The 12,439-nt window shown below is 39.8% G+C and overlaps 1 protein-coding gene across 1 annotated transcript in view; it reads right to left on the reverse strand.

Moving 5' to 3' along the window:
* The window catches only part of CERS6 (ceramide synthase 6), a 341,431-nt gene that overhangs the window by 244,674 nt on the left and 84,318 nt on the right, over positions 1-12,439 (reverse strand). The window contains exon 2 of the mRNA XM_052635449.1: positions 2,551-2,656. Coding sequence (XP_052491409.1) covers positions 2,551-2,656 — 106 coding nt within the window. The remainder of the gene's footprint in view (positions 1-2,550; positions 2,657-12,439) is intronic.

The following is a 12,439-nucleotide window of genomic DNA, read 5'->3' on the forward strand; positions in this document are numbered from 1 at the left end:
TGGGTTGGGACAGTGGGCCTATGGAAAGCGGAGTGGCCTGTATCAACTTCTCCCTCTGGCCCGAAAAAGACAGACATTTAGCCCAGGAGATGGAAAGAGACAGAACTCAGCAGCTAGTGGGCTGTGTGTGCACTAAATTACACAGGGTGGGGTTCCTGGGTTTCTGTCAGGGTTTTCACTTGCCTCATGAGTATGCCTAAGAGGCATGGCATTAAATACCAAATAAAAAAATCCTGACAGGTCAAGAGAGAGACAAACTACACAAGAAAGGAAAAGGCTTTCTCTTTTTATGCCTTTAATGGCACCTTTTTGTGCTTTTTGAACAAAGGGCCCTGCATTTTTAGTTCTGCACGAGCCTCCAAAAATTACGTAGCCAGTCCTGCATGCAATAGATTTTAAGGGTTCTTAGGGGATATCCCTTCACACTTGATAGATGATAAACACGCCCTTCTTCAAAGATGAACTGAAACCATGGTCAAGGCCAGGATGCTGGACAATCATTGTTCAAACACTCCAAATCCTGCTGCTTGTATTTTGGTCAGCAGATCTGTTCCTTTCTCATATCACAGATAACACTGGCAAACTACAAAGAATTCAGGGAAAAACATTTCCAGCCTTGGCTGCATTTAATTCAAAACCTGAGGCTTCTGCTTTAATCATGTAGAAATTTCCAAAAGAATCACCTTGGAAACCAAGAGAATATGATCATTAAAATTAGCTAGAAGCAAATATCCTCCAGAGCAGTCAACCTGGCTGCAAAATCCTTTCATTACCTTTATAGAGAAAAATCCCCTAGTAACCATAATAAACATAAGGCAAGGGAAATAAAACATCTACCGCAGGATTCCTAAAGGGAGGCATAACATTTGGGTAGAAAATTCATTTTTATGCATCTAGGGTAGTTCACAAGGTAAATACAAATATGTTGTAATCACATGTGAAAAAATGAACCTTTAACTCCCTGTGGGTGTGTATGCTTACTCACTCAGTTGTGCCCAACTCTCTGTGACCCCATGGACTGTAGCCTGCCAGGCTTCTCTGTTTATTGGAATTTTTAGGCAAGAATACTAGAGAGGGCTGCCATTTTCCTCTTCCGGGAAATCTTCCTGAGCCAGGGATCAAACTTGCATCTCCTGTAATTCCTGCATTGGCAAGCAGATTCTTTACGCGAGCCACCTGGGAAGGCCTTATAACTCCCTGCACATCTGCTATTTTAGAGGGGGAAATGTGTTTGCTGCAACAAACTAATAAATAAAAATGCAATTTCCTTCCTACTTTTTTCTTCCTTTAAACACTCTATCACACGAGTCCCTTCAGGTTAGAAAGTGGCAGTCTAAAATCATCCCACAAAACAAAAATTCCATTTATTCTACTCTTCTTCCTAAAATCCCACTCATTCTACTCTTCTTCTTAGCAGAGATATAAAAAACATTGTGTGCTTTCTTTCTCTTTCCTGAGAAGAATACCATTTTTAAAAGAATAGAGGGGAAAACCCTAGAGAATCCTGGCAGAAATGTAGACCATAAAATAAACAAACATGTTTGAAAATTTGAATTAATTATTTTACAACAAGAGAGAACCAATAAAAATGGTTAGCAACACAAATACCAAAAAAGGAATAAAATTTGCTTAGCATGGTCAAATCACATCTTGGAAGCCTGAGAAATTCTCCCAGAAAAAATGAAAACAGGAAAACAGACCATTTAATACACAAACACACAATATTTCTCACAGACTGTTACGCTTCTCCTTTCTTTTCCATAAAAGAGTGAAGGAGAGATTTCAGTAAGAATAAGCTATTTGGATGCTGTGACTTGCATTTTCATGGCCTCAGCTTGAGGGTTTCTGACTTCCGTCTTCTTCCTCCTCTTTTTGTTCCGAAGGAGAGACCAGCTGGCAGTCGGTGGCCATCTTTCCTCTACACCCTCCCTTCTCGCCCACGCTCGCCTCTTTCCACCCTGGTTTGGACTGTAACTCTCAGCAGAGCGATCATCTCCTCCCCCATTTTCTTTACAGTGAATCTGTGCTTGGTGACTCTCTGGAACCTCGCTATTCATGGCTTCATATTACTGCTCTTTTTCCCCTCCATCGTTCCCATTTTTGTTCACGTCGGCCTGTGTATCATAACTGCTGGAACATATGGACAACTCCGGAAGCAAATGGGCACTTCTCCTCACAGCTACAGTAATCATTCCTCAGCTCTCCCCAGTCGCCTCCACAAAGTCCCACCCCACCGTCAGACATACATGCTGCTCCATGTCAGGTGAGACTGAGGCATAGAATTAGTGCCCTCCCTGTCTAGTCTAGACTGTGCTTCACAGCCAAGCTTCTCGCACACACTTGGGAGTAAACACGCAGGTCTCAAACATGCCCACGTGTGTTTGGCTTCTCCCTTTCTCAATTTAGTCACAGTGCCTGTGTGCTTTCCATGCTTTCAAGCATGAGGCTAGTCAAATGCTTGCTCTCAAACTCAACAGAGAGGGAATTAAATGATTTCAGACTAAGAATAGTGGTCATAACAATTCATATCCCAGGAAACGACAATCATACCTTTGTAATTGCAGTGAAGACCTTTTCCAGAATGGCATTTGGCTGGGCAATCTGTGGTCCATTGGCCTGAATGTTGAGGGCTATGGCACATGGTTTGGCTACAAATCTAAAAAAAAAAAACAAAAACGTTATTCTCTCTATAGCTGTTCTTAATGTTATCAGGTAACCATTGCTCAGTTGTCCCAATAAAGAGTTGATAAGATTTTATGGGTAGACATTGTCAACACTCATATATCAGGACCTATATAAAGCAGATTTAACTTTTTTCCCCTTTAATTCCTCAGCAGTAACATTAAAAAAAGAAATCTTTTAAAAACATTTAAACCTCCTAATACGTAAGTTCTAATGAGACTGACTGGATAGACAGACTACAAATGAGAAATACACTGGTATAAGATACAAAAAGCAAACAAACTATGATTTTGAAATGATGTATATTCTTCTTACAAATCATGTTATATTTTTACTGAGAAAGTGTTAACTAACAGAGTATGCTTTTGATCAACCGCAGTCCAAAAACTGGCCCGTACTGTCTCTATGATCAAAGTGTGCTATGTTCAGTCCCACTTTTTTATGACTTCTTAAAATTCCTTACTTTATGATTATTTGCTTCTTTCTCATAAGGAGTCATGAAAGGTGTCAAACAACATGATGTCCCAGCCAAGCTGAAAAGTCTGAAATCATTATAAACATCAGCTGCACCATTTTTATCGTAAGAAAATGACTAGGTCAAGAAGAACAGGACGTCTCAGCTACACTTCTGGCTGTGTTTAAAGTGTGAATGAGGCACGGAAGGCATGCAGACAGAGGGCATGGGGCCTCAATGGTCTGATGATGTCTCTAAAACTTTTTTTAAAAGAAAAGCATTAGGGTTGTTTTAAACTAAACATTCAAAAAAATAGGGTGCAATGCACCTTTTCAATAGTGACATATAACATTTTCTATAAATGTAAATAATACAATATTATATGAAAGTATGACCCAAATTCATTTAATGTTTGCCAAAAGCAACTGATAAATATACACAACAGACCATGAGTAAATCTTAGATGAAGTTTCTTTAATAATAGTGAATGGCAGGGGGTAATTCCCTGGTGGTCCAGTGATTAAGACTCTGAGCTCCCAAAGCAGGGAGCACAGGTTCAATCCCTGGTCAGGGGACTAAGACCCAGCACACCACATAGTGTGGCAAAAAAAAAAAAAAAATGTGGATGAGTTAAAGAACAGTAAACAAGGGAGGAATTTTTTTTTTCTTTAAAGAGGGACTAATGAAGTTTACATACATGGTACCTCATAATATCCCACTGGGTCCTATTTCAAGTACAAGGGGAAAAAATGTATTCAAACAAAAAAATGGAATACTGTACATGCAAGCCTAAACCAGTAAAGATATACACAGAAAATGCAATTTAATTCCTTTTTCACTGGGCTCTCTGGAACAAAGTTAGGAAAAATAACCACCTTTGCTAGAATGAAAAACACGTTACCTATGCCCTCACCTTTGTAAAAGTGCAGTATTTTTTTTTAAAATACTCTGGGTCTTCACTAAAAATAGTAATCATGGTGCTACGAATATAGATAGTGGAAAGAAATAAAAATGGATGGGCAGTGACCACTTGTTTTCTTAAAGTTTTCTGCTTCGTGGTTAGTGCCTCTTCATCATAAGGCATAATGAGAGGTGTGGAAAGACATGAGATCAGCAAGAGTTTTCCATTGTTTTAAAAAAGGTAAAGTAGCAAAACTAACTAGGTATAAAAGCCAAAATCAACACTTCTAATGGTTTCCTTCTATTCTTCCCTGTTGGATCTCTCCCCAGCCCTCTCTTGTCTTCATAATTCCTACAAATTCTGAAAAGCTGTGTTCAAATTTCCTTTTGGAATTTGGCATCAGCATCCTTGATCGAGAATATGATCTGTTTTCTTCTTCTAAAGAGTGAAGAGTCTAAATGCAGAGGCCAATCATTTTATCTGTGAATACGACAATGCCAGGCACACACAGGAGGGGGCAAGAAATTTGATCCACTGGCTATGTTCTGCAAATGTGCTTTTAATGTTGCCATCATTGCGGTGAGCGCTGCTGACAAGCTACAGACCTTCTCTGTGTACCCCACAACAATGTGCAGGCAGACAGCAGGAGAGTCAAGAAATTCACTCAATAGAATCTCTTCAAAAGCAACTTCCTCACCTTTACTGTCACTTCCCAGTAACATACAAAAACACTCAAAAGGTTCTTTTAGTATTTTATACAATACCATGTTTTACACCTTACTCCTCCTCTTTTTAAACTTCAAGTCACTTTTTTTTAGAAACACTTCTCTACATTTCCAGAACTAATAAGCATCTTGAAGAAGGCATATCATTTGATCATTAAACTTCTGAAATTTTGATAATCAAAATTATCAAATAAATATATAAATATGATTATCTATAAACATACTTTTGAAATAATGTCTAAAGGATAGGTGGGAATTATCTGCTACTATCTGGCGACAGAGACCTAGCTTCAGAAATTGATCTCTCTATGCCCAGTGTCCTCACGTGTAAGAAATAATATTTACATGAATAAATTATGTGATTATACAAACACATGTATATATTAAAACATAATGTCACATGGCCTCTTTGTCTAAAAGCTTTGATGGGAGCCATGTGTATTGTTTCACACCATACCATTTACACACCATGACTCTCTAGACCCAGCAACCTACACAGCTTCAGCTATGCTGTGCCAAGCCATGTGCATCAACAAGGTTTGAATGTACCAAGCAAGAAAAGGGGAGCCCAGAAACAAGACAGGCAACTAAAAAAACCAAGGGTCAGCAGGTAAAAATAACCACCTGCCTCAGTTTACCCTCAGAGCTTGGTTGTCCCAGCATCATTATTAATGGTTCCCCTTCACTGACACGAGCGTTCCTGCTTGATATTCTGCCGCAATAATTTTATAAGTGTGTGAGCAATAAATTATAGTGACCCTCATCATCAAGCCTCAGGCTTGATGGACAAAGGTCCACACTGGGTCCACACCAGCACTGCCTTAAGGTTCTGAGCCCATCCCTGACTCTTGAGAGTCCCTTCGGCAGCAAGCAGATCAAACCAGTCAATACTGAAGGAAATCAGTCCTGAATATTGATTGGAAGGACTGATGCTGAAGCTGAAGCTCCAATACTTTGGCCACCTGATGTAAAGAACTGACTCATTTGAAAAGACCCTGATGCTGGGAAAGATTGAAGGCAGGAGGAGAAGGGGATGACAGAGGATGAGATGGTTGGATGGCATCACCAACTCAATGGACATGAGTTTGACCAAGATCCAGGAGATGGTAATGGACAGGGAGGCCTGGCTTGCGTCCACAGGGTCGCAGAGTCAGACACATCTGAGTGACTGAAGTGAACCGATGCCTGGTCTTCTCTCCAGGTCCAAACCTTCCCAGATCCCCTGTCCATCTCCATGGCCCTGCAGGATATGTCCACACCCGTCACAGGAGAGTTGGGGTGTGTGTGTGTGTGTGTGTGTGTGTGTGTGTGTGTGTGTGTGTCGCTCTTCCCTGTGTGTGCGGTCTCTTTCATAGAGGTTGCAATGCACCTTTCACCGAGGTGAAAGCACCCATCTCTACTGACCCTAGCACACACATATACTCTCCCTCAACCAGGTGAGGCAGGAATATCACCACCCCCATTCTGCAGAAAGAGAGACGCAAGTATCCTCTGCCTCTAGGGGAAGGGAAACAGAGAATATCATATTTCTTTCCTAGGAAGGTGAATGTTATCATCAGCTCCCCATCTTTGTTTATTGGCTAGGCTAAGTCCCAAATTCCAAGGATTTGTGGGATAGGATGTGAGAAGTGACAGTCAAATTTAATAGAACTTAACTCAGTTTAAAGGTTGAAGATCTTATGGTTTAAATGGCTTCTGATGGGTGTGTACAATAAATCAAACCACTTGAATACCTTGAAAGAAGTTACTCTGTCAAGAAATATTTTTACAGAACACCAGGCACACTGTGGGCACTCAATGAATATTCGATGGTGAGTGAAGAAATGAATGACCGAATCAGCTAAAATACAATGGCATATGCCCTTTCTATCTTTTTCATAAGAGCTGTGCATTTTAATTCCCTTAAATACCTACATCTACAAAGGGTCCTTATTTGGGACTCGGACAGTAGAAGACTGATGGCTCAAACTCGAGAAGCTGTTTCTATAATTTCCATTGTCCCTATAAAGTCAAAGCGGCCCTATAGAGCTCTTGTGTAGGTTCTACCAACTTCCCACTAGGCATTCTCTTTTCAACTTACCTAGCACACAGAGCCAAACACTAAATTTCCAAGATTTAAAGAATTTCACAAGATAGGCAGAAAGCATTAATTTCAAATTCCAAATGAGAGAAGAAAAAATAATTTTTATCCTAAAAGCAATATGATATATATTTTATATAAAACTATATGAAAATAGAAATTATATTTGTTTATTTTCCAAGAATTTGTGAATCACTGCTGCATCTTTTTAAGAAAGCATGCTGCTGCTGCTGCTGCTAAGTCGCTTCAGTCATGTCCGACTCTGTGCGAACCCACAGACGGCAGCCCACCAGGCTCCTTAGTCACTGGGATTCTCCAGGCAAGAATACTAGAGTGGGATGCCATTTCCTTCTCCAATGCAAGCATGCATGCTAAATCGCTTCAGTCATGTCTGACTCTGTGCGACCCCATAGATGGCAGCCCACCAGGTTCCTCTGTCCAGGGGATTCTCTAGGCAAGAATACTGGAGTGGGTTGCCATTTCCTTCTCCATAAGAAAGCATATTAGACACCAAATAAAACTAATGACCGAACATCTATAATTTTATTACCTATTGCCATGGTCCATTAGAGAAATGCTGGATTTTTTTCCTCCAATGCTGGCTCTAACAGAATTTCACAAAAGCTGTCTTTTACAAGGGTTGTCTTAGGAGAGAGAAAAACAGAGTAAGTCGAGGGTGGGGTAGAGTACCTACAAATATAATAGTTGAAAGGGACTATGTACTTTCAAGCTTTGATGACTGCCTCTACCAGGAAACGCTCACCTAATTACTTTTTTATCAAAGGCAGTAACACTACCTTCAAAAGATCAAACATTGTGAAGTATTTTCATGTAGAATAACATATTTGAAAGTAAATATAGCAAGGATGTAAGCTTTGAAAAATACTAGTCTCAATGTAAAAGCAGAGAAAACGAGAAGACATTCCTACTTTTTAGTTCTATTTAACAACAGGTATTTGTATTTTAAACATGAATTGAATGTCTCTACACAGAATACCAAGGTAAGCTCCGGGCTACGGTGTACTTAAAGGCATACACAAAAATAAAGTGATTCTTGCATGAAACAACTCCCCAATACAGAAAAAGAGTAAATTTAAAAAAAATTTTTTTAATGTAAATAAACATTTACAGGGTACATGTCGGCTCTCATCACTTAGTACTGTGTAATCAGGGGCTTTCCTGGTGGCTCATCGGCAGAGAATCCGCTTGCAATGCAGGAGGCGGGGGTTTGATCCCTGGGTCAGGAAGATCCCCTGGAGGAGGGCATGGCAACCCTCTCCAGGATTCTTGCCTGGAGAATCGCATGGACAGAGGAGCCTGGCAGGTTACAGTCCATAGGGTCACAAAAGAGTTGGACACTACGGAAGCACGCACACACTATGTAAATGTCTTCAGTGGGGAGCACTGACTCCAGCACTTCCTACACTTTTCAAAGTAGCTGGATGGCTGTGGTGGTAGATACACAAATCTACACATGTGATTTTTAAAAAGTGCATAGATTTTTGGACTTCCTTGGTTTTCCAGTGGTCAAGAATCCACCTTACGATTCAGGGAACACAGGTTTGATCCCTGGTAGGGGAACTAAGATCCCACGAGCCTTGGAGCAACTAAGCCTGCATGCCACAACTACTGAGCTTGCAGGACACAACTAGAGAGTCTGTGTAATGGAATGAAGATCCCACGTGTGCAATTAAAACCCAAATAAATAAATATTTTTAAGTGTATAAAATTAAATCACACACACGCAATGTACAGCTGGGGAAATCAGTGTAAGTTCAATAGACTGTATCAATGCTAGTTACCTGGCAGTGATGCCATACTATAATTTTAGTATTCCTTCTTACAACTGATTCTGAATCTACAACTATCTCAGGAAAGATTTCGATTTAAAAAATAATTAGAAGCACTCTGGTTTTGATATGGAGAAATGAGCACCCAATAAATTGATTTTTCATCTTTAAAAACTGCACAACATGCCAACCCTCTAAAAATAAAACCAAGTACCTGAGGGCTCTGGAGATGGAACAAACACAAGTAGACTGGAGGGGTGTCAAAAGCTGGAGCCGGAAACCAGCAGAGAGCAAGCTCTTGTTTATTTATTTATATACTTGGTTTGCAGCCCAACTCTGAGATCAATCACAGCAGCAGATACAGCTTTGACAGGAAAACACACTCTCTGTCTAGCTGTGGGTAGCAGGGAAGGAGCTTGGGGAAATCAGAGACTGGCTAAGGAACCACAAAAGAAAGAAGACAGAGAAGCCAACCCCTAATTCAGCATAATAACGAAGCATGATTCTGGCTGACCACAAGCCATGTATGTACAAGGTAAGCTGAAAGCAAGGAGGAGCTAAGGTTTAAAGAACTGAATAAAGACTGAAGCCATGGTCCACTGAGGGCCTGAGAGGCTACAGTTTGAACCTAACTGAGTAAATTGTTTGTTAACACAAAACATCTCAACACTCTTCACAGCAATGTAAAAAAAAAAAAAAAATTCCAGAATCTCTTCAATGTAACTCTAAGAATGTCCAGATACAATCTAATATGTTGATGGAAAGCAAGGAAAACATGACCCAATTTTAGGGGAAAGACACACAAAGAGATTCAGTGAACCTGAAGATAGGGCAATGGAAATAATGCAATCTGAGAAAAGGCAAGAAAAAAAACGACAAAATAAAGAAACAGACATTGAGGACTTGTAGAACAATTTTTTAAAGGCTAACATATGGGTAGTTGGAGTTCCAGGAAAAAACGGAGAAAGACTAGAGAAGAAGAAGAAGGTATCAGAAGAAATAATAGAAAGAAATATATTTCCCAAATCCGATAAAAGACATAAACACACAGTTTGGGAAGTTCAAGAATCCTCAAAAGAGGTAAGTTCCAAAAAAGAGAAAATACAGACAAAATCACAGTTAAACTGATGAAAACCAAAGATAAGGGGAAGCACTGAAACTCACTAGAGAAAATGGCACATTATATAGGGGGGAGGGGGAGGAAATAATTTGAAAAACAAAGGACTTCTCATCAGACATGATGGAGGTTTAATGACAGTGAAACAACATCTTTAAAGTGTTGAAGTAAAAACAAAATCAAAAAAGTTATCACCCCCAAAATTCTATATCCAGCAAAATTTTTCTTCAAAGAATAAAAGTGACAGGAAAATGAAAGGAATTTATCTGCCACCAGCCCCCACTTCAAGAATACTAGAGGGACTTCTTTAGGCTGAAAGGAAGCAAAATCAGAGGGAAGTTTAGATCTTAAGAAAAAATGAAGAACATCAGAAATGGTAAATATAAAAGTACTTGAAAGATCTCTGAAAGTAATTATAACTAATTAATAACAGATTAAATAAACACAATTATGACAAATAACATATGTCCCATCCCAGACAGGGCTGGAAAGAAACCTAATTATGAACATCCAAGGGGAAAAAAATACGAAGAGGGGTGACTGATTTAATTCATTGCTTAGCCACAAGCACCTCCACAGACTCAAACATTCACCAGAAAGCATTACAAATGCAAAACGTATGAGAACAGTATAGATTGGACACTGAAAGCAGCATGAATGCATGTTTAGATACACCTAGGTGCATGTGCCTGGATAAGCAGGTGTATGTGTGGAACTGTGTATTATACAATTCTAAGACAAAGATGCTACAAGAAAACATTGATGGAAAGGCCAGGAGGAGATTGATATTTATGAACACTAAGTGTCGAACGCTTTGCAATGTTTTATTCTTTTCTGAGTTCAACTACAACCCTATTTAATCCCATTTTACAGAAATATAAAATAAATCTAAAGAATTTAAAGGATCTGCTTAAGATCTTAGTACAAATAATTTAGACAAGATTTAGACCTGGACAATCCTAACAAAATCTATTAATAAAAATATTTTCTCTTTTCCCTAAAATAATAAAAGTTGATTAAAAAGGCACTGTTAAAATAATGTGAAGTAGTCATACACCGAAACGCAGAAATCTCACTTTAAGATATTTATCTTGGGAAATCTGCCAAACAAAGAAAAAAAGCCATAAATGGAAAAATTTTCATGCACCATTTTGTAATAGGGAAAATGGTAAACAGCTTAATGATTCACTAACAAATGACTCATTGAGTACCTATGATGCGTCAGCCTTGCTTTAAGTTTTGGGGATGCAACAGTGAACAAAATTCCTTACTTTTATGGAGTTTACGTTCTAGCTGGAAAGAAGGGAGATGAAAAATAAAGTGGTGCATCTGATGCAAGATAGTGAAAAGTACTACAGGAAAAAATTAAGCCTGCTAAGAAGGATGAGGTGGGGTTGCAATTTTCAATGGACTGGTTAGGGAAGACTCCTGAGAAAGTGAACCTGTTCCTAAGAAGATACGGAAATCATGCAGGAAGATAAGTAGAAGAACATTCTGGAAAGAGCAGCAGTTAAGGGCAAGGGCTCCGAGGAAGGAGTACACCTGAGATTTGGAAGGCACATCGAGAGAGCTAGTGAGGCTTTGTTGTTTAGTCACTGAGTCCTGTCGGACTCCTTGAAACCCCATGGGTCCCCCCAACCCCATGGGGAAACCCACCAGGCTCCTCTGTCCATGGGATTCTCCAGGCAAGAATATTGGAGTGGGCTGCCACTTCCTTCTCCAAGAGATCTTCTAGGGATCGAATCCATATCTCCTGCATTACAGGCAGAATGAGGCTAGAGCAGTATTCATCAGAGCAAGAGGGGAAAGACGGGGTCAGAGTAGCAGGCCGCCCCATCACTATACCTCGTGAGCTATTTGAAGGGCTCTGGTTTTCATCTAGAGTGAGGCAGGAAGCCATTGCAGGACTCTGAAAAGAAAACCTAAATGACTGATTTATATTTAAATGGAATCACTGGCTGCTTTCTCAAGAACAGACTGAAGGGGAGCAAGAATGGGAGCAGCCAAGCCAACTGAGGGTGGGGTGCAGGGGACGGTCGCTCCAGTTACACTTGCAAGAGATAATAGTGGCCCAAAGGGAGTGGTGACAAAAGAGGTGGTGAGATGTGGTCAAGTCCAGATGCTATCGTGAAGGTTGGGCCCACACTGAACACGGGATGGGAGAGGAATAAAATGATCCCGACAGGTCTTTGGCCTGAGCCTCTGGAAGGACAGAGTTAGCCTGAGGCTAGTCAATGTGAGGTTAGGCTTATCAGCTATTAGGCTTATAGGTGGAAATACCAAGTAGGCAGTTGGATAAAGTAGTCTGGGGTTCAGGAGAGGTCTGGGTTAGAAATAACAAATTCGGTGTCATCAACATACAGACGCCAAATAAAGTCATAAGACTAATGAAATCATATGGTCGGTAAGACTAAATAGATAAATAAAATGTCCATACTCTGAAGGCTGGGCCTGATAATTTGAAATATAATTGAGGATTTGGAGAAAAAGAATGCCAATAAACTGCTCACAGAAATTTAGTAAAGACTGCAGAGAGGATATAAATGAGTAGTTCACAGAAATAAGCAACAATAATCAATAAGCAGATGAAAAGATGATCAAGCTCTCTTTTTTCCAAATGCCCATCAAAGCTCCTTTTTTTTTTTTTAAAGGTTAAGCTATTTATTTATTTATTTTTCTATGACTGTGCT

Source organism: Budorcas taxicolor, chromosome 2, assembly GCF_023091745.1.
Source record: "Budorcas taxicolor isolate Tak-1 chromosome 2, Takin1.1, whole genome shotgun sequence".
Taxonomy (NCBI): domain Eukaryota; kingdom Metazoa; phylum Chordata; class Mammalia; order Artiodactyla; family Bovidae; genus Budorcas; species Budorcas taxicolor.